We start from the raw sequence: 20,771 nt of genomic DNA, 5'->3' as shown, positions 1-20,771 counted from the left end.
AATGTAAAAGGCTGCAGTATTGGTTGGGGATTACTAGGAGAAGTTAACCATATTAAACACATTTAATTGTCTTGGAAGCAAGGAGAGGGCCTAAACGATGGTGGATTATACTGCATAAACTACCTAATGACCGTATTGTAATTTAGAATGAAGCCTGAAGGGCTCTATCGGGTCGTTGTTGCCAGATGGGAAAGGAGGAGGGGTAGAGGAGTTGCTGAGTTAAATCTTCAGGAAGGTGACACAGGAAATAAGAAGTCCCAAGGGGGACAAACATGACTCATGCTTTGTAGGAGTGCATCTCTTGAGACGTTTTGTTGAAGTTTGGGTATTGGACAACTGTTGCAAACGAGACTTGACTTCATTCTTGAATTTGTGCACAACTTCATGAAGGTATCATTGTTTTCTATTTAAATCAGCATGACCCTGCGTTTGTAGCCCTGCTTTCATCAAGTCTTGATTTAGTGTAAACATTTCAAATGCAATGGAGACATTGACTTTCTTAAGCCTCTCTCCAGATATATATACTGTAACATGTCCTTGGGATAGGTTTCCCTGATAGCTTGAGCCTAGAGCTAAGTAAAATGAGAGTTTCAATGAACATCTCTTTTAGTCTAGGACAGGTTAAAGATTAAATGGAATAGAAAAACATTTTTACCTTGTCTTTATTGAATAAGGACACTTCTATGCATATCTACAAATACTGTGAACTGGAAACCCGGTTGTTTCCGTCTTCATATGCAAATATCAGACTCTGAAATGACCACTAAAAAACGTGTCAGAATGTGATTCAAATCATCCCTCTGATCACTCCCCTACCCCCCCCCCCCCAGCATGTTACGTTTCCACTTTGAGCTGGAGATTCAGGTAGACGTTAGACGTTGCTCACTTAATTCCACAGCCTAATTATAGGGTGAAAGCGGGCTTGTAAAATAGCATCTGAGCATGTTTTTGACAAACAAAAGTTTTTATACTTTCTATCAGAGAACAAGGTAAAATACCCTGGAAAACTGGTCCCTGATAAAGTTAACTGGCCTAATCAGTGAAAACTTGGCTTAGCAGAGTCAATGTAAAGCACACAAATCCCATTATCTGTGTATCCATGCATGCATGCAAAGCGAGCGAGAAGCTGAGGCTGTGACCTGCTGTGTGATTAGGCTTAGTGCCAGCTGGCTGTCCCGGAGCCCGCTGTTATCGTTACCTGCCCTGATTGGGGGCATTGTGCCACTAACTCCACTCCGTTCTGCTCCCTGGGGGGCCACAAAATCTTGGGTGTCTCGCCACAACGTTGAGTTCACACAATCCACAGGTCCTGCCCAGGGCATCCCTGCTATGTGAAAGGTCAGCTGGGGTCAGTGCTGTGCTTTTATTGTTGGCCTCAGTAGACCCAGGCTGTGGGAAGGCAGGTGCGCCCCGCCCGAGACCCTCACAAGGATAAGACTTACCCCACGCTTCCTCTCTGAGCTTCAGAGAGAGGGGTCACGGTCACACATGAGGTCATGTGTGTAGGATCCATGCCATTTTTACTCCATATCCGGTGAATGTGCTGAAGTGAATGCGTGCGTGCGTGCCTGGATGCCTTGTACAGTAGATATACTGGACAACCTTAGCCATTATGTGTTCACACATTACACCAAACAAATAAACAAAAACAAACAACAACCCAACTCTGATTTCTCGTTCTTCGCCTGCAGCTGCTCGTGAGCTGCTCTCAGGGTGTCCGGCGTGCGGCATGCGTTCTCCCTGAGCGGCACAGCTCCCCCCGGAGGCGCCAGGATGCCGGTGCAGGCGGCCCAGTGGACAGAGTTCCTGTCCTGCCCCATCTGCTACAATGAGTTTGACGGCAGCAGCCACAAGCCCATCAGCCTGGGCTGCTCGCACACCGTCTGCAAAACGTGCCTACACAAGCTGCACCGCAAGGCCTGCCCCTTCGACCAGACCGCCATCAGCACCGACATCGACCTGCTGCCCGTCAACAGAGCCCTGCTGCAGCTCGTCGGTGCACAGGTGCTTGTGTGTGTGTGTGTGTGTGTGTGTGTGTGTGTGTGTTTTGGGACTGATTGGAAAAGGTGTTGCAGACGTATGAAATATTACAAGTACAGGGCACTGCTGATTTTTGTGAGGTGTGTGTGTGTGTGTGTGTGTGTGTGTGTGTGTGTGTGTGTGTGTGTATGCACGTGCGTGTGTTTTGGGACTGATTGGAAACGATGTTGCAGACGTACAGAAAATAACAAAGAGGTACAGGGCACTGCTGATTTTGGTGTGTGTGTATTGCAGGTCCCTGATGGTCCAAACGTGTCCTTGAGCAGTGCAGTGGACAGTGAGCACTATGAAGTGTGCAGGGCCTGTGTGGAGGAACTGGCCCTCTACCTGAAACCCATCAGTGGAGGTAAAGGTAAGCTGTGTGTGTTTGTGTGCATGTACTGGTACATGCATGTCTTTTGATGTGCACTGGCTGGCAATGTGTATTTTAGAGATTCTTTTGAATGTGTGAATGTGTCAGTGTTTGAACCATATACATATTTCCTTGTTTTATACATGTGAATATGTATGTCTGTGTGAATGTGTCTGTGTTTGAACCATATACATATTTCCTTATTTTATACGTGTGAATATGTATGTGTGAATGTATCAGTGTTTGAACCGTATACATATTTCCTTATTTTTATACGTGTGAATATGTATGTGTGAATGTATCAGTGTTTGAACCGTATACATATTTCCTTATTTTTATACGTGTGTGTTTGCATGAGCAAGGGAGACCGTAGATCACCCTCTGTTGGAGTTGGTGTGTGTCAGTGTGTTCCTGGTTAGATGCTAAATACTCTCATAGCACTCATAACAGCCCACGGCAGAGTACAAATGCATTTCCTGTTTTTCTGCACATTTGATTGACTGTGGTCAGAGTGTTTGCGTCAGAGCGAGCGAGACAAGCGGCATGTTGCGCCGACCATCAAGGAAGCACTGGGAGTGAGACAACGACATCACTTCCTTTCACACTCGCTCAAGTTTCCTTAAAGAAGAAAAAAGACCAATTTAAAACCGACAGGCTAGGGCTGAGTCAGAAACCATAACAATGTATGCTAGTAGTGACGTGCTTGCTGAATGCCTAAGACACTCATCAGGATCTGAACCATTTTGAATACATGGCTTTGATTTAGTGACGTCATGCTACACGTCATGCATTGCGAGGTCTCTGGCTGTTGTGCTGTGGGGGGGTAATGGTCCTTTTAAGGTTAGTAAAGATCTGCGGTCATTAAATCCAGACCTCTCTTGCATCATATCACTTACATGGGCCTCCCTATAGCCTGTGGAATAGCCCCTTAAGCGATGCTGGTTGATTCGCTTGTTTTTATAATGGCAGGAGGGTACGTTCTGGTACTGAATGCACTCTTGTCAGTTAGGTGTGTGTGTGTGTGTGTGTGTGTGTGTGTGTCCCATTATATCATATCACTGGCTCTGTCAGTAAGGTTCTTCAGTAAGTTGTGTGTGTGTCTGTTTTTGTCTGTGTGACTGCTAGTATACAACATAGAAAGTGCACACGATAACACCTATTGGGTCACCCATCACTGTTCTGTTGTCTCCCTGTAGGCGTGGCGACGCTGAGCCCGAGTGCCCTCAGCCGGCCCATGCAGCGGAAGCTGGTGACGCTGGTCAACTGCCAGCTGGTGGAGGAGGAGGGTCGCGTTCGGGCCGTACGGGCCGGCCGCTCCCTGGGTGAGCGCACCGTCACCGAGCTCATCCTTCAGCACCAGAACCCTCAGCAGCTCTCCGCCAACCTGTGGGCCGCCGTCCGCGCCCGCGGGTGCCAGTTCCTCGGACCAGGTATGTGCCACGAAGATGATGAGCGGTCGACCCTCACACAAAGCTGCTTGCACGCTGCCCCAACAAATGCCAACAAACTCCAACATTACAAAGGTGGCAGTTGTTGGTTTCAATCTTTAGAATTTTCAGGAAATCTACATCAAGCTTCACACTGCCAAAACAGTAATAGAATTAATAGAATTTAATAAAAATATTCAAACTCTAACAACTCCATCCGACAATTAAGACCAACAAACACTGACTGATGGTGCACACTGACTCGACGGTTGGTGTTTGTTGTTTATTAGTGTGGACAAATGCCTTAAAAGGTTGTACTATATGATGGAAGTACTATATGTATTGTTGCGTTTACTTTGACTCGAGGAAATAAGAAAGACACACTGAAGTTTTCAGATGTAAACTGGTTAGCCAATCCGGTGTAGCTAAACCTGAACTGTCCCTTCATAGGGGGCCTAAAACTGTAGTTGTGCCATAGCATCAGGATAAGTTTGTTTGTTTGTGAAGTACGACAGCAGGGAATCAGGGATTAATTATTGGATGTCATCACATAGTCAGTTGCAAATAGACCTCTGAAGTTCCCCTACAAAAAGGCTGCTATCTTTGTGATCTGGTATCTTTGATTTTTCCTATGGGAAAATAACATGGGGGTTTTGAATTATCGAACCTGGTAAACTCTCGCGGGGACGAAGAAATCTGAAATGCAGACGTTATGCTCAACACACTTTTGTCCTCCTGCTCCTGTGATCTTTGATGCGTTAAGACCGCAAACGTAGATTTTTGCTACCCCAGAGCTAACTTGCAATGCAACTTGCCTTAGGTAGTTAGTGTCAATTAACACCCGAATCTCCTTATATGGACAAAGATAGCAGCTTTGGTTCTTTTTTGTAGGCGAACTTCAGAGGTCTATTGAGCATTCACCTTCTCTTCACCAGGTGAAGAGTCACTAGGTGGGCAACTCTGGCTTCAGAAAATACTTGTATTGTACATGTATTGGCTCTACCTGTGCACAGGTGATTTCACTAATCACTTGATCTAACTGGTGGAACAAATATTTGGTAGGACTCTTACGCTTTCTGAAGCCAGGTTTTTCACAACCAATGTGGTGACAGACGTTTAAGGATAAAGAATGGCATTTGGAAGCCCAATTTGACTTGGCAGTGGAACATGAAAGAAGTCTGTCTTGTTTTCTGCCCATGTGTCTGTCTGTGTGTGGGTTGTGCTGCTGTGTTTGTTCTCCTCTCTGGCTTGGCGTTGTCTAGTGATGATTACTCATAGGGCAGATTCTGAGTGGGGGGGGGGGGCTTTGCTCTCTCTCAGATGATCTCGTTGTGAGTTTATCAGGTCTGAAGACGACAACCAGTCTACCCCGTAGATGTCTAATCCTCTTGCATAGCCAATATACAGTACTGTATGTTCTGTTCCATCAAACATTATGATAACGTGTGTGTGTGTGTGTGTGTGTGTGTCTGATTTATTCATTCCCCCAGCCATGCAGGAGGACGCTCTGAAGCTGGTTCTGCTGGCCTTGGAGGATGGCTCGGCTCTGTCCCGGAAGGTTCTGGTTCTGTTTGTGGTCCAGAAGCTGGAGGCTCGCTTCCCCCAGGCGTCCAAGACCAGCATCGGCCATGTTGTGCAGCTCCTCTACCGGGCCTCCTGTTTTAAGGTCCGTTAACTGGCCCACTACACATTTACATTTAAATAAACATTTATTCATTTAGCATTTTTCTTTTATCCAAAGCGACTTACAGCGACTTGGTTACATGCATCCACTAGCACACACATGAAAAGTTCAATGAGTTATAAATGTATATGAAGGCTCATCCCAATCCCCCAAAAGGCCATATGTGACTCTTGCCAATGCTTGTTGAATCTGTCAAGTGTCTAAGTTCATGCAGCTGAATCTCAGACACCCCTGTGTGGCATTCTTACTTAGGGGAGCGAAATGGTGTGTGCGTGCGTGCGGAGAGGATGGATGTTGGTGTGGTTGACATCCCCCCCCCCCCCCCCCCCCCCCCCGCCCATCACCCCCAGCCTGTTGGCCTCCCACAGCTAGTGGGTGGCTGAGCCCTGGAGCGTGGCAGCGGCCAGGCAGGAGCAGCTCTGGGGGAACTGAGCGAGTGGGTACAGACAGTCCTAGGCAGCGCCTGTGCTAATCGCTGAGTCTGAGTGGCCAGCCAATTACAGCTCCCAGAGGCACAGTTTGTAGCAAATTTGTTGATGGTCTCTCTGTGTGTGTGTGCGTGCACGTGCACACACTTGGGTGTTTAAATGAGCTTTGAGGGACTATTTGACCCTGTTCAAGTCGCAAGCCTTATAAACCTGTCAGAAACCTAATGACCGTATCCACATGTGTTGGAAATGAGTGGACAGATGATAAGCTTGATGGGCCTCTCACACGTTTATAGATAGACTGTACAGTGCCAGGCAGCAGCCTTCCTCTGTAGACCGTGTGGGATCTGTGCTTTGCCCTACAGTTTGTTTACCTGTTTTGTGTGTTCATTTGTGGAAGTACCTTGTGTCCAACCTTGAGTTGTTTTTGGAAACGGGTTTGATTTAGACCGTGTGTGTGTGTGTCATAAATCTTTTTGAAATACAGTGGCCGCATATTTTGGAATGACCCAGATAATAATGGCAGTTATCTCCCATGTGTAGGTCTGCCCTTTGCAGTGCCTGTAGATACGCGAGACTGTGACGTCTGGGAATTGTAGTGTGACCGCACAGCGCACTTAAAGACTCTGTGTGAATTGATATGAAGTTTGCTTGTTTCGACGCTAGCTTCCTTTTTCTCAACACGGCTTCAGTTTTTTTTTTTTATTCTTGCCAATATTTGGACTGTAGTCATGTCAACATAACCTTGCAGGGAAAAAAAATGTTGCCCTAATCTGACTTCCGCAAAAACAACCATTCTTTAGTTGATACGTGAAAGCTGCATATTCAAAATATTCTTTGGCTTTGGCCACAGTTGAAATGAAGGAAACCCGAACTCAAAAATGTGTATAGATGTTATCTTTGGTCTGTGTATGTAGGAGGTGCTTGGGTAATATTTATGTAATGGACCTTTTTAATGTAATGCCCTACATTTTGAGTCCAGCTAGTTGGGTAGTCTTGTGTGCATTTAGAGGTTTGGTGGTGTGTCTAGTGATGATTACTCATAGGGCAGATTCTGAGTGTTGGGAGCTCTGCTTCCTCTCACCTGATCTCAATGTGAGTTCAACAGGTCTGAAGACGACCATCATGACTTCATATTACTCTAGTACTCTTTATCAGTGTTCAGAAAGTCGTGAAGAAAGCAAAGTATCAGTGGAAAACCCCATAATAAAAATGACACGCATATAACAGTGAGGTAAACAAAAACCTGATATTGCTTTTTACCTCCCCGTGGTGCTACCTGGAGTTCGATGGATTTAGTTTCTTTTTTAGTATTGCATTAAACACAAAGACTGACTGCACACACACACACACACACACACGGATGGGTTTTGTAAATAAAGGTGTTTTGTCTCCAGGTTACCAAGCGGGATGAGGACTCGTCGCTCATGCAGCTGAAGGAGGAGTTCCGCACCTACGAGGCACTTCGACGTGAACATGACGCCCAGATCGTCCACATCGCCATGGAGGCCGGGCTCCGCATCTCCCCCGAGCAGTGGTCCTCGCTGCTGTATGGAGACCTGGTTCACAAGTCCCACATGCAGTCCATTATCGACAAGGTCTGTGCCAGATCATAGGGTGTTATATTTTACTTGTTTTGAAATACAAGTTATATATCTCCTATATATGGACAAGACAGTGGTTGGATTCGAACCTGGATCCCCGAGAGCACTGGTTAGGCCCGTAAGTGCTGGACACAGATGCTACAGCTATGCTACGGCTCTGCCGTTTAGACATTTTTACAGATAAATGGATCAGTAGATGTGTATATATTATTATTGAAGAAGAGATTGATTTGAAGGAAACGGAGGCAAAGTTAGAGCTGTGAGATCTTTTTGTTTTTGTCTTTGTGAAGAAAAGGAGACATGAGGTTAGTTAGTTCATAGGATCCCTACATAGTCACAGTACCAGCATCAACAGCATGGATATAGTTGTGACCATTCTTCATCATGTTTACAATATATTTTTTTTGCCATGCTGCTCCATTATACTTATAGATAAATGCACCATCGTGTGTGTGTGTGTGTTAGAAGTCAGGAAATGTGCCATGTGTGTTCCTCCCCATCCACATTTTGAATGACTTCCTCTTCCTTGTTTAACACGGAACAAAGCATTGCTGGGAATGTAATGTCCCGGTTGTAATTCTAGGTCTATTTCTGTAGTCTGCGGTTGGTGGTGTGTCTAGTGATGATTACTCATAGGGCAGATTCTGAGTGTTGGGAGCTCTGCTTCCTCTCACCTGATCTCAATGTGAGTTTATCAGGTCTGAAGACAACCATGAAAGCCACACTGAAAATATCTTTCACACATTTGGGGTTAAATGATCTATGCGATAAGAACACACACTTACCAGACAGTTTGAGTAGAGATGCAACTCTGTATCCTGACTGCATATTGCATAAAAGATTGCATATCTGTCTCCGCTTGTAAATTATTATTGAACTGAGGGATAGGAATTGGTGTTTGTGCATTCTGTTGCGTTGTTTGTTTATTTATTTGTGGTTTTCACAGCTGCAGTCGCCCGAGTCGTTTGCAAAGAGTGTCCAGGAGCTGACGATCGTGCTGCAGAGGACGGGGGACCCGGCCAACCTGAACAGCCTGAGACCACACCTGGAACTCCTGGCCAACATAGACCACAATGCAGGTGAGCCTTGCTAAGCAATAAGCCATAGGTGTGCTCACATTTGGGAACTGTGTTGTGTTTTTTTTTTCTGTTTGCTTGCAGTCTTCAGGTACATGTATTTGCAAATGTACACAGCATTCATTTCTCCTATGTATGATGAAAAAAAAAAAAAGCTATATAGAATAAGTCTATAAGCTGCAATTTCTTTATTTTGTTGTGTGTGTGTGTGTGTGTGTGTGTGTGTGTGTGTAGATGCTGCACCTCCAACCTGGGAGGAGTTGGAGAGTGTAATGTTGGCTGTGAAAGTAGTAGTCCATGGACTGGTAGAGTTCATCCAGAACTTCAGCAAGAAAAGTCACGAAACGCCCCAGGTAAGACCTCACCACTCTCCTTCAGCCCATCATGCCTAGAGCAGAGACGGTCAGCCATACATGACCGTATCTAATCAGCACCTTTATCAGTCAATGCTTTTTGCCAGTTTCTCTTAGTTCTTTACATTACATTTGGCTGACACATTTTTAACCAAAGCGACTAACATGGTAAACAGTTTAAGTTTTAAAGCAATTCTATCAACAATTTTAGGACACTTTTAAAATTCTATCGTACAATTTATAGTTCTATTGGAGATAGATTTGTAATATTACATTTATGGAACATTTAGGTTATGGGCCATTTCCTCTAATGCATTACATTTGAATCCTGTGGAGCCCCCAAGAGGACATGGGCAAAGACTTTCTTGTTTTTTTTTTTTAATCCAGCGGTCTTGGTAGTGTGTGTTTAGGAGGTTGGTGGTATGTCTAGTGATGATTACTCATAGGGCAGATTCTGAGGGGAGAGCTCTGCTCTCTCGGATGATCTCAGTGTGAGTTTAACAGGTCTGAAGACAACCACATCTCTCTTCCACACACTAAAGACCAAACTGTGACTTAATGACTTTAATCACTTTGTCACGGCTGCACCATCTGCAATGCTTACATTATGTCTCTGTTGTATCCTATTGCCATAAAGGTCTTAACTCTGTAAAATAAATCACACGGTACCAAGAACATACGCAATTTAGTCAACTTCACTGGCTCTGTAGTTTGTCAAAAAGAGGACTTTTTGTTTCTGACCCTGCTGGAGTAATTCTCACTTTTGTCAGGCAGAGGTGGTAATCCTGTTCAGACAGGCTTTGAAGAAGGGTTTGCCATTTTGCCTTGGCTTGCTAAAGTTGAGCGTAGAGGGCTGCAGAGCAAGATAGTGAGTTAGTTGGAGAGCAGGAGAGAGCACACTCTGGAAACCCCTCAAATCTCAGACAGGAGCGTAAACAAGGACTGAAAAGGGTCATGGAGTTTTTTTCCTTAGTGTAGTTGTCTGAACAACTGTGTAATCCTGCTTTGTAAGACGGCTCTCAGTGTAATGTTGAGTTGTTTGTGTGTGTGTGCAAAACAAGATGTATGCCAGATGTCGATGCATACTGTGCAGATAAGAGTCTGTTTCAATAGTGTGTGTGTGTTGGGTCACTGATCTGTGTGTTTTTTCAGCCACAGCCGAACAGCAAGTACAAGACTAGCATGTGCAGAGACCTACGGCAGCAGGGGGGCTGCCCACGAGGGTCCAACTGCACTTTTGCCCATACTCAGGACGAACTAGAGAAGTGAGTAGGCACAGACATAACACTGTTGAATATATACATATAGAAATGCACACGTGTGTGTGTGTGTGTGTGTGTGCATACAACCACACCTTGTCTGAGGCGTGCAGGATAAAATGCAAACTGGAGAGTTCAGCAAGTCAAGTCAAGTCAAGTCAGTTTTATTTAGTATAGCGCATTTAACATGCACAAAGTGCAACCCAAAGCGCTCTACATACAATACATTGACAAAAAACAAAAGACAATAAGACAAAAAATGCCAGACGGAGCGGCGTAGTCGCCAGCGTTGACACCAGATGACAAAAACATTTAAAAAAAAATAACAAACACAAAAGATGCCGGACGGAGCGGCGTAGTCGCCAGCGTTCCCGTGACACTAAGACATACAAGACAGACAACACAGAAAATTGAAAATAAATAAATAAAATAATAATAATCATGTTAAAATTAGTCCAATTTCCAACCGGCTGAAAAAGTCCAAGGGCAATGATGACCCGCGTGAAACTGCCAATGCAAGACCAACAAAGATCTTTCACTGACCAACTCAGATTTAGCACTACTGGCAGTCTAGAGAGCAGAGCACCGGAAAGAACAACAGTCTGAAGTCATGATGGGCGATCTTCCTGCTGATCAGCAGCTCGGTGGCTTTAGCAAGACGTTTGTTGCTTCTCCCGACGTCGCCATCAGAGCTCCCCACGTTAGCACTCAATCCAGACTGCAGGCACCCAGCGTCAGAGGCTATACGTTAATGTTAACGTTATGGCAGCTCGCAGGTCAGCCGCAGCTCGGTGGTCGTGGCTGCTGCAGATCTCTCGCAGAGTATGCCCATTGCCCTGAGCAATCTTTCCGTCCAGACGAGTCCAGACAGAGGATGTGCAGCGTCAGATGGAAGAGGGACGGCTAGCTTCTAGTCAAGGCAAGCTCATCAGCCCAGTCGAATAGAAACTAACGTTACCGTTAGTTATCAGCCAGAAAAAAGGACCAAGAATAACACAAAAACTATCGAAAGTAACGTAAATAAAAGGTGAAAACATTTAACTTGACAAATAAATACAAAAATAACAGAACATTACATAAAATTACGAACATTACATAAAAACAAACAAAAACATGATGCCAGACGGAGCGGCGTGTCTCGCCAGCGTCCCCGTAACCTAGCAACAGCAGGTATAACGCAGTAGGACACACACACACACACACTCATCCATACACTCGATCTGGCACAGAGGCTGGCATATCTTTAGGATGAGCTGGGGAAGAGTGAGTGAACGCACACACACACACACACACACACACACACACACACACACACTCTATGTGCTCTCCGCACATACATGCATTTCTCCCACTGACGTCTTTTCTGGACATTCCGGTCCTGCTCTTTGGGTAGTTTCGTGTGCATTTAGAGGTTTGGTGGTGTGTCTAGTGATGATTACTCATAGGGCAGATTCTGAGTGTTGGGAACTCTGATTCCTCTCACCTGATCTCAATGTGAGTTTATCAGGTCTGAAGACCACAACCAATGCTTTTTTAAGAGATTGTACAATCTTTTAAACTTGTCACCAATTAGTGATCATAATGAATATGTGAAGGTAGGGCACAGCAATAACATAAAGCCTTCTCTCTGACGGACACACACACTCTGGAGAGCAACACATGGTCAGTGCACACACCTGCTGCCATCATACACTTGTTCTGCTGCCACCATACACTTGTTCGACTGCCAAGACAGTCAGTCCATTCTTTATGACTGGGGGGACAATCAGTGCTTACCGTGATTGTTCACCAAAGATTCTAGAACAGAGCTCTGTTCTAGAATCTTTGTTGTTCACTGCCGTGGCCATTGCAGACTTAATGAAGGATGATCGTTATTTTGTCTGTCTGCCAAAGATCATGCAACATGTATACTGTGGATAGATAGATTGGATAAATAAGGTGACTGATTGAAAGATCAGTATTATACATCTTTAGCTTTTATGGGTAGATCATGCACTGTGTATTAAATGATAGCTGAATGGTGGACTGACCATAAGGACTCACCACAGATGGATTTTAAAATCATGTAAGAGGTGCAAGCACACCATAGATGCATTTTAAAAATTCAGTAAGAGGTGCAAGCACACCATAGATGGATTTTAAAATTCAGTAAGAGGTGCAAGCACACCATAGATGGATTTTTAAAACTCAGTAAGAGGTGCAATCACACTAGATGGACACACACACACCTACATGGGACAAGCTAAGAAGTGAGGGTACAAACATCACATAGGAGCACACACATATGAAAACATGCATATGGACACACACACAAACACGTACACACATGTGCAGACATTGCTCTCAATTCCTCTTAGTAACTGGTAAACGGTGAGGCCAAACAATGAATTCACTCTCCCATGCAAGCATCACTTCTGATTCTCCCCTCTTTATGACCTCTTTATGAGTGTACAGTCCTCTCTCCTCTTTGCCCAGGTACAGAATGAGGAACAAGAAGCTCAGTGGGGCCTCCCGCCCCTTCCTGCTCCCCCAGGGGGTTATGGGTAAAGCGCCCAACTGTAAGGGGGGTATCCAGACGGGCGAGCCCTCTCTGGGGTGTCTGAAGGGCCCAGAGAAGGACACGCAGGCCCCTGACGGCCACTCGCCCACGCAGCTCATCCCCCGCGGTGCAGATGCACTGGATGACCTGAAGAGGACGCTACCCAATGGTGCCAACACACTCTCACAGTCCTCCTCCATTAACCTAGAGCAGTAAGTCATGCTGTTGTTCTACATTACATTCCGTAGCATGTCCACAGTCTAAAATCTAATTGCCTTTTAATAGTTACAAAGTTGATTTTTTTTCGATTTATGCAATTACTCCTTATTCACTTCTGTATTCACTTAACTTCAGTTGTGCTAGTTACAGTGGAATGAATAACAAAACAATGGACCTGTTGCTCTTTGTTAAAACAATAAGCTGTATGAAACGGGCAAATTTCCATTCCATTGTGGTTACTGGTGTGTTTTGGTTGTGTTTAAATGTATTTTTGTCGTCATCCTTTTTCCAGAAAGACTGTTTCACCTCCAAAGACGCCCGTCAGCCAGACTCAAGCCTTACTCTTGTCTCCCAACGCCACAGCCCATGAGATGGGCGGCGGGGCCTCTCCCAAGTCTGCCCACTTCCTGTTGAGGGGACACCCCGAGCTCTACTACCAGGACCAGCGGTCCCCTACGTGTGACGTGCCCCCCTTCCAGACAGCCAGTGAGTTATGGCTGCTCGATTATGGCAAAAATGAACCCTGTTTTGGACAATATTGAGATCATGATTATTCAATGATTATTTTGCAAAAATCCATTTTCTAAACTTGATAAAAAATGCCAGTAGATTAGGGTGAATTAATATAATTCAACAAAAAGCTAATAAAAAATACTTAACTCTTCAACAACCTTGCTTTGCAACCCTTTTTTTTTGTCTAGGCCACATTGTTCATAAAGTCTGTCAAAAAAATTCAGCTTTGGTCTGTGTATGTAGGAGTTGAATTGGCTATGTTTATGTAATGGACCTTTTGTAATGTAGCACAAAAGATTTGAACAGTCATTTGAGCGTTCCTGTCTCTGTAGTGCATGGTGGTGTGTCTAGTGATGATTACTCATAGGGCAGATTCTGAGTGGGGGAGCTTTGATTCCTCTCACCTGATCTCAATGTGAGTTTATCAGGTCTGAAGACAACCACCAACAAGCTATTAGCAGTACAAACAAGAATAAATAACAACAAAGATTTTACTGAGTCAACTACTTTCGTGACAAATTAATTCTGGATCGCTGTGATCAAAATGGAACACTTTCATTTGTAGAAGATGCTTTTCTTAGATGAATGGAAGGGGAGGATTTCCCCCTTTTTTTAACCTGTGTACCTCACATCCTTATTTTGTTTTTGACGGTCATTTAGTTTAGCACTCATTTACACAGTCCCTCTCCCTTCCCCCCCTCCCTCTCTCCCACTCCAGGTAATTACTATACGTCCTCCGGCCTCCCCTCCAAACCCTGTGTGGCTCGTTTCCTGCGCTCTGGCAACGTAGCCGAGTCCTCCTATCCCCCAACGTCGCCGTACACCGACCAGCCATCTCTGTTGGCCACGCGGGAGCGTCTTGGCCCTTCATATGGCCAGCCGCCGCCGCCGCAAACACCACCGGCAGCGTGCGGCTCCCTTAGCCCCGGCCACGGGCACGCTCATGGCCACGGGCACGCTCACGGCGTCTACGCGCCCGTCTACGACAGTAGGCGGGCGTGGCGGCCGCAGCTGTACCAGAGGGAGGATGGCCGGAGCAACTCACTGCCACCCGAGGTGCTGCACTCGCCCGCCTGCCAGCCTCCTCCCACCAGGGAGCGCTATAACTCACTGGACAGCCCTTACTGCGGCTCCATGGATCACAGGGCCGCACTGCACAGGGTATGCGCACACACACACAAGCACACTTATATACACACATCACACGTAAGGGACAACAGAATGGTTTCACTGAACCCATATTAATACACACTTGCATGCACCCATATACAGACACATACATACAAGGACATTTCACAAAGAACGGTTGTCATAAATACTCTCAACTCTCTTCTGTGTGTGTGTGTTTTTTTGACAGACTCACCGTCCCGCTGTCTGCTCTCAGGACTCATATGCACGCGCACCTCTCGGCTACGAGGACATGATCCACCGTAAACAGGAACAGTGGGCGCATCACCATAACAACGTCAGCCGGCCCTCCCAGTCCTCACCTGTCTTTGCTGTTGATTTTTGTGCTGAGGTAGGGTGTGTGTGTGTGTGTGTGTGTGTGTGTGTTTGGGTGGACGAGAGTGAAAAATACTTTCCCTTTTAAGCGACCAACCTACATTTGTTTGAGTAATGACAGTGAAATGGCTTTGGGCTTAAGGCGTCTTCCGCTTTTCACCTTTTGTGTTGTCATCTTGTAGCAGAATTTGTTAATTTCATTTCATCCCACATGCTAAGCTATTTAAAGTGTGACTGTTGCTAGGCAACGGCGTAAGAAGCTGAATGCGGACGCAACGGTAGCATCCTTAGCTCTGTGGAGCTCAGAACTCCAGATTCTTACTTCTGGGTTAGGTGTATATGGGACTGTGATGAGATGGAGGGCTTCTCAGAGCAGGATTTGGGGGATGTTTGAATGTTTTGCTCTGCAAAACGCTGAGTCATCTTCAGGGATGGGCTGACATTCACAGATCTTAGGGGCGGCTGGGTCACTCAAATTCTTTTTCCGTTTCTCGTCTTTCTTCACCTTCTTAATTTTCTCCTCCTTGTTTCCACTCTTTAATCCCCTCTTCCTTCAATTTAATTAATGAATTCTGTCTGCCTTGCTTCCTCTCTCATTTGTCTTGCACAATCTCTCTCTCTCTCTCTCTCTCTCTCTCTCTCTCTGCAGCAGCAGCATGCTGATAGTGTGGGCGGTGCGTGTGTGAGCTGTAAGTTGCGTGCGGAGGAGAGTCTGGCCCACTACTCGCCCTGGTCGTGTGGCTCCATCAGCCCCTTCGACTCCGAGCCCTATGCCAGCTCCATGTACAACTCCTGCTCGCAACACATGGTGAGTGGAGGACACACACACACACACACACACACACACACACACTATGTGTTCTCCGCACATGCATGCATTTCTCCCACTGACGTCTTTTCCGGACATTTTAGTCCAGCTCTTTGGGTAGTCTTGTGTGCATTTAGAGGTTTGGTGGTGTGTCTAGTGATGATTACTCATAGGGCAGATTCTGAGTGTTGGGAGCTCTGCTTCCTCTCACCTGATCTCAATGTGAGTTCAACAGGTCTGAAGACAACTACCAATGCTTTTTTAGGAGATTGTACGATAGCAATAACATAAAGCCCTGTGCGCGCACACACACACACACACACACACACACACACTGGAGCGCAACACATGGTCAGGGCTTGTTCTGCTGCCACCATACACTTTTTTTTTTTATATATAAGTATATTATTATTATTATTATTATTATTATTTAAGTATATTTTTTGGGGCTTTTTATGCCTTTAATTAGACAGGACAGTGGAGAAAGACAGGAGGTGAGTGGGAGAGAGAGTCGGGGTGGGATCTGGAAAGGACCACGGGGCGGGAATCGAACCCGGGTCGCGGGCATACGGTGCAGGTGCCCCAGCCAGTTGCGCCACGGCTGGGTCCTGCCACCATACCACCATTGTTTGACTGCCAAGACAGTCAGTCCATTCCTTATTAGTGCTTACCGTGATTGATCACTGCCATGGCTTTTATGGGTAGATCATGTACTGCGTATTAAATGATCGATGAATGATGGATTGACCATATGGGCTCACCACAGATGGATTTTAAAATTCAGTAAGAGGTGCAAGCACACCATAGATGGATTTTAAAATTCAGTAAGAGTGCGAGCACTGTTTCACCATCTCCTCCTCCTCCTCCTCCTCCTCCTCCTCCTCCTCCTCCTACACTTCCTGACGGCTGATGCCCACCGCTTCTTTTCTAATCTACACACACACACACACACACACACACACACACACACACACACACACACACACACACACACACACACACACACACACACACACACACACACACACACACACACTGACTGTTGCAGACCGAAATAAAAACATTTTTGTGAGATTTTTCTGCTGGGAACACCAAATATTTTAACCTATTGCATAACATTCAAAGTCAAATTCTGCTTTATTGTCAATTTCTTCACATGTCAAGACTTTGACTTTGATAACATTCACTTGTAGAGTTGGAATGAAACTGGCTGAGAATCCAGGGCTCCAGAGAGCAATAAAAACATTTGCCCAAACTTCAAATGTCTACCAAACATCTTCACAAACTTATCCTTGAACATTTACAGTACATGTGCAGTTACTAGACAACCAAGAATGATCCATTCTCTAGTGTAGTTGTCAGTCTTGTGCTTGTTGATTTATTCAGAATATTTACATTTAGTCATTCAGCAGAAAATTTTAGCCAAAGTGACCTGCATTAGTATGCAGTATACATTTTTATCCAGTGTTTTTATTCCAGTTAAGTTCTGTGAACAGTGTCATTTGTGCTCTAGTTGCTTGTCCTATGCTAATGTAACATGTTACACGTATGTCTTTTTTGCACATGGGGCCAGGTGGAACAGCGACGGTGTCGCTGCCTGAGAAATGGCTCGTTCAGCTTCCAATTCCTGACCACAACTTTGTGAGTCTACTAACTCCCACTCACTGTACTTTTACTTTGTCTTTTGCCTGTGCCTGCAGCAGGATGTAGAGAGTGGCACCGGCAAGCGCTGGCTGCACATGTTTGAGCCGTACCGCCGACTGAAGGAGGAGGACCCCATCATCCCGTTCGGGGAAGGACCCATCATCTCCAAGTGGGGGGCCATCTCCCGCGCCTCCCGGACCGGCTACCACACCACTGACCCAGTCCAAGCCACTGCCTCGCAGGGCAGTGTCAACACCACGCCTGTCAACTTTAGAGGTTAGCCTGTCATAAGGGCGCACCGAACGGTCACTTCAGCTTTCAGTCAATTGACTTACTTGCTCAATACAATGAAAACATAAAATAGTTTTATTTAATCATTGTAAAATGTGTACGATTTTAAGATTTGGACACAAAGCCAAACCACTGAATTTTATTGTGCTGTACAAGACACATGGCACTTGTAAAAGTTCAAGAGGTCCTTGTAAAGATTTTTAGAAGGACTTTGATAATGGTTCACTTGTTTCTTTGTAATGTGGAGCCATGTTCCAGTTTGAGTGTAGGACAGTTCCTAAAACTATAAATGTATAAGCCTGCTTACAGTGGCTCATGAATTAGTCTTCATCTTCCTCTTTTTAGAGCTCCAAGTAGAAATGTTGGCTGGTTATTAATTTTGGTTGGTTAGAGCATAACCATAATTGGTTATGCTCCAAGAGGCTGAGCTATTGAAATTTATCTGGGCATCCATCTTTAGGGGCAACACACAGGTCAACTGCTTCTGTGTGCCGATGTCACGGCTGCTGTGCAAGAGAATGTGATTTGAAGATTCTAGAAGTGGTTTCATGTGAAACAGCAGAGCAGTGTAAACACATTTGTGATTTTTTTTTTTTTTTTTTTTTTTTTTTTTTTTCCACGCCCTCTATCCTTCAGAAGAAACAAAACAAAACAAAAGCCAGTGTGTTAATCAAGCAGAGAGCTCTAGAAAATCTGCAGGTTTTGGTTTGCTGTTGAGTAGATGGTAAGCGAGGGAGAGGGAAAGAGACAAGGGCTGATCACTAAGCAGGACTCCTTTCCCTCTCTGTGTCGAAGGGTACCACTGTGCATATCAATGAAACCCTCCCTTTCATCTCCCCAAAAGGAGCCGTGCTCAGACTGCCTTCCATTGAACAAACGATGTACTAAATAAAACCTCAATCACCCACACAAATCCACCTCCAGCCTCTGCATAGTCAATAAAGTTATTGTGGTTTGTTTATATTGTGGTTTATTTTATAGATGGAGAAATAGATAGAAAGATGGATACTTTATTCATCCATCCCAAGGGAAATTTTAGGATGACTCATTTATCAGGGTTACAGCCTCCTTACCCTTAAGTAATATTTGGTTTAATTTAGTTAAAAAGATCCCCGATGTGACTTGTATATTTTTTTTACTAATTGTTTTCTCAAATGTTGTGTACTCCTGCAGATTACAGTCCCCACATTGGACATGGAGATTACAGATGGGGTCCGCGAGGTTCTGACTCGTCCAGCCACTCCAGCTTCTTGGAGAGGTGGGTAGAACCTTAGGCCATACCAGAGGTGAAATATTATATATCATAACATATGTTAGATTTTACTATTTGGTCATTGTGTGGACACACTTAATCAGATGGGTCTGGTAGTTTGCAATTGGGGGGAGAAAAGCTGTTCAAAGCTGAAATGGGATGTTTCTAAAGTTTGTCATCCCATCTCTGATTCCCAACATCATAGCTGTGCTACGCATCTAGTTTCCGAATTAAGCTAGATCTAGGTCATCATTGCCTATTTCTAAGGCTGCATCGAATATATGCACCTGAACTAGCATCGGAAGTGCTGCGCCCTAAATCTGTGCATGCATTTGCAAGGATGTTTGTTTTCCTGAGGTAAGCAGCCTGATTTAGTGCCATCTGGTGGCCCTCCATTGGCCCTGTATGCCATAAGTGGGAATGGCTATAAGTGAGCCAATGTGGAGAATGTGTGCAGGTGGGCACTGTGTGACTGCTCTAAATATGGGCAAACTGTTGTTGTTAAATCTCTCTCTCTCTCTCTCTCTCTCTCTGTCTCTGTCTCTGTCTCGGATTCCCCTGTTGTGCTGCAGTTGCTTCCCTCCTCTCTCAGTATCTAAAAATAGAACCGCAGTCAGTGTGTTCTCTCAGTTCTCACAGCTCCTAGCACGTTCAGCTTTGGAGTGATTGTGTGTGAATTGGCTCACGTTTCGGCCAATCCCCACCCTCTCAAAGCTTAATTCAGAAACTGTAACACTTTCCTGTAACAGGTTTTTCTTTATAATATCCATATGTCCAGGTATAAATGATTTGGATTCATATAAACCATTTGTCTCTTGCTTATAAGTTTCTCAACATTTGTCTGTGTGTATGTTGAATAGTGACCAGTTGGGCGTGGCAGAGCTGCAAGCACGCCGGCCCTCTCTGATTGGTGGAGAGAAGCTGGGGATGGATCTCCTTCATGCAGAAACGAGTCCGTACTGTGCAGAGAGTGAACCAGACCGGGACATCGAGTTGGAACTGTCTGCCTTGGACTTGGAGGACAACGAGCCACACCAGAACCCCATGCAGGTGCAGGTTCACCCATTCTATACCTGGAGAACAGATCGGGTTGTTGGCATGCTGAAATTGCATTAACTAAGGTGGAAATGTAAGAAAAAAATGCTTGAGTATGTATATATAGAATATATGTATATAGAAGTTAAGGCATGCAGGTTTTTACATTCCTTTCTCTATTTATTGACTTTGGTCAGTAAGGGTTTCAAATTTACTTGATACATGGTTAGATAAATGAGTAGCTACCCATGTTGTGTACTATATAGGTTTTGCTATTGGTTAGACATCCTGCAAAAAGTGTGAGAAGAATAGCATTTGTATTACAGAATTCATTGCTCAAATGCATTAATGAATAAACTTGCTAGCTAGTTTTTATGGGCTCCAACGGTTGACTATGACCCCATTAAATGGCAGTTGTGCTGCCAATATGCTGGCTACTCTAAACTCCATAATGGCTCTACGTTCAGGACCACAGACATGTGTTGCTGGGCAGATTTAAACTCATCTGTCTAAAGCACACTGCCTGTTCCTCTCGGCAGGAGCCCCTGGAGGTGAGAGTACCCCCCCAGAGCTCTCATCTGCCCCCCCCCAGCACTGAGCCCCAGCCCCAGAAGCTCTCTCCCGATGGGATGGACCATCACCTGCTCAAGAAGATGGCCTTCAGGTAAGATTTACGCACGCACAAAGACACGCACAGAGACGCGCACAAACTCATACACAAACATGTTTGCATATGCGTTCAGC

The 20,771-nt window shown here is 45.1% G+C and overlaps 1 protein-coding gene across 13 annotated transcripts in view; it reads left to right on the top strand.

The window, feature by feature from the left end:
* Positions 1-20,771, top strand: part of rc3h2 (ring finger and CCCH-type domains 2) — a 30,960-nt gene that overhangs the window by 5,761 nt on the left and 4,428 nt on the right. For 2 of the 13 annotated variants that reach the window (XM_042059511.1, XM_042059512.1), the window contains exons 2-18: positions 1,692-2,004; positions 2,275-2,392; positions 3,589-3,822; positions 5,310-5,485; positions 7,329-7,529; positions 8,482-8,614; positions 8,846-8,964; positions 10,117-10,229; positions 12,678-12,974; positions 13,274-13,467; positions 14,213-14,655; positions 14,852-15,013; positions 15,644-15,805; positions 17,506-17,725; positions 18,914-18,998; positions 19,853-20,042; positions 20,495-20,691. In XM_042059511.1, coding sequence (XP_041915445.1) covers positions 1,774-2,004; positions 2,275-2,392; positions 3,589-3,822; positions 5,310-5,485; positions 7,329-7,529; positions 8,482-8,614; positions 8,846-8,964; positions 10,117-10,229; positions 12,678-12,974; positions 13,274-13,467; positions 14,213-14,655; positions 14,852-15,013; positions 15,644-15,805; positions 17,506-17,725; positions 18,914-18,998; positions 19,853-20,042; positions 20,495-20,691 — 3,275 coding nt within the window. In that variant the 5' untranslated portion in view covers positions 1,692-1,773. Of the gene's footprint in view, positions 1-1,691; positions 2,005-2,274; positions 2,393-3,588; positions 3,823-5,309; positions 5,486-7,328; positions 7,530-8,481; positions 8,615-8,845; positions 8,965-10,116; positions 10,230-12,677; positions 12,975-13,273; positions 13,468-14,212; positions 14,656-14,851; positions 15,014-15,643; positions 15,806-17,505; positions 17,726-18,913; positions 19,027-19,852; positions 20,122-20,494; positions 20,692-20,771 lie in introns of those variants that run through there. The other 11 variants (XM_042059516.1, XM_042059523.1, XM_042059518.1 and 8 more) reach the window with 11 other exon arrangements.

The sequence above is a fragment of the Alosa sapidissima genome, chromosome 13 (assembly GCF_018492685.1).
Source record: "Alosa sapidissima isolate fAloSap1 chromosome 13, fAloSap1.pri, whole genome shotgun sequence".
Classification (NCBI taxonomy): Eukaryota; Metazoa; Chordata; class Actinopteri; order Clupeiformes; family Clupeidae; genus Alosa; species Alosa sapidissima.
Note: the sequence above shows the minus strand (reverse complement) of the source record. Positions and strands in the feature narration are given on the sequence as shown.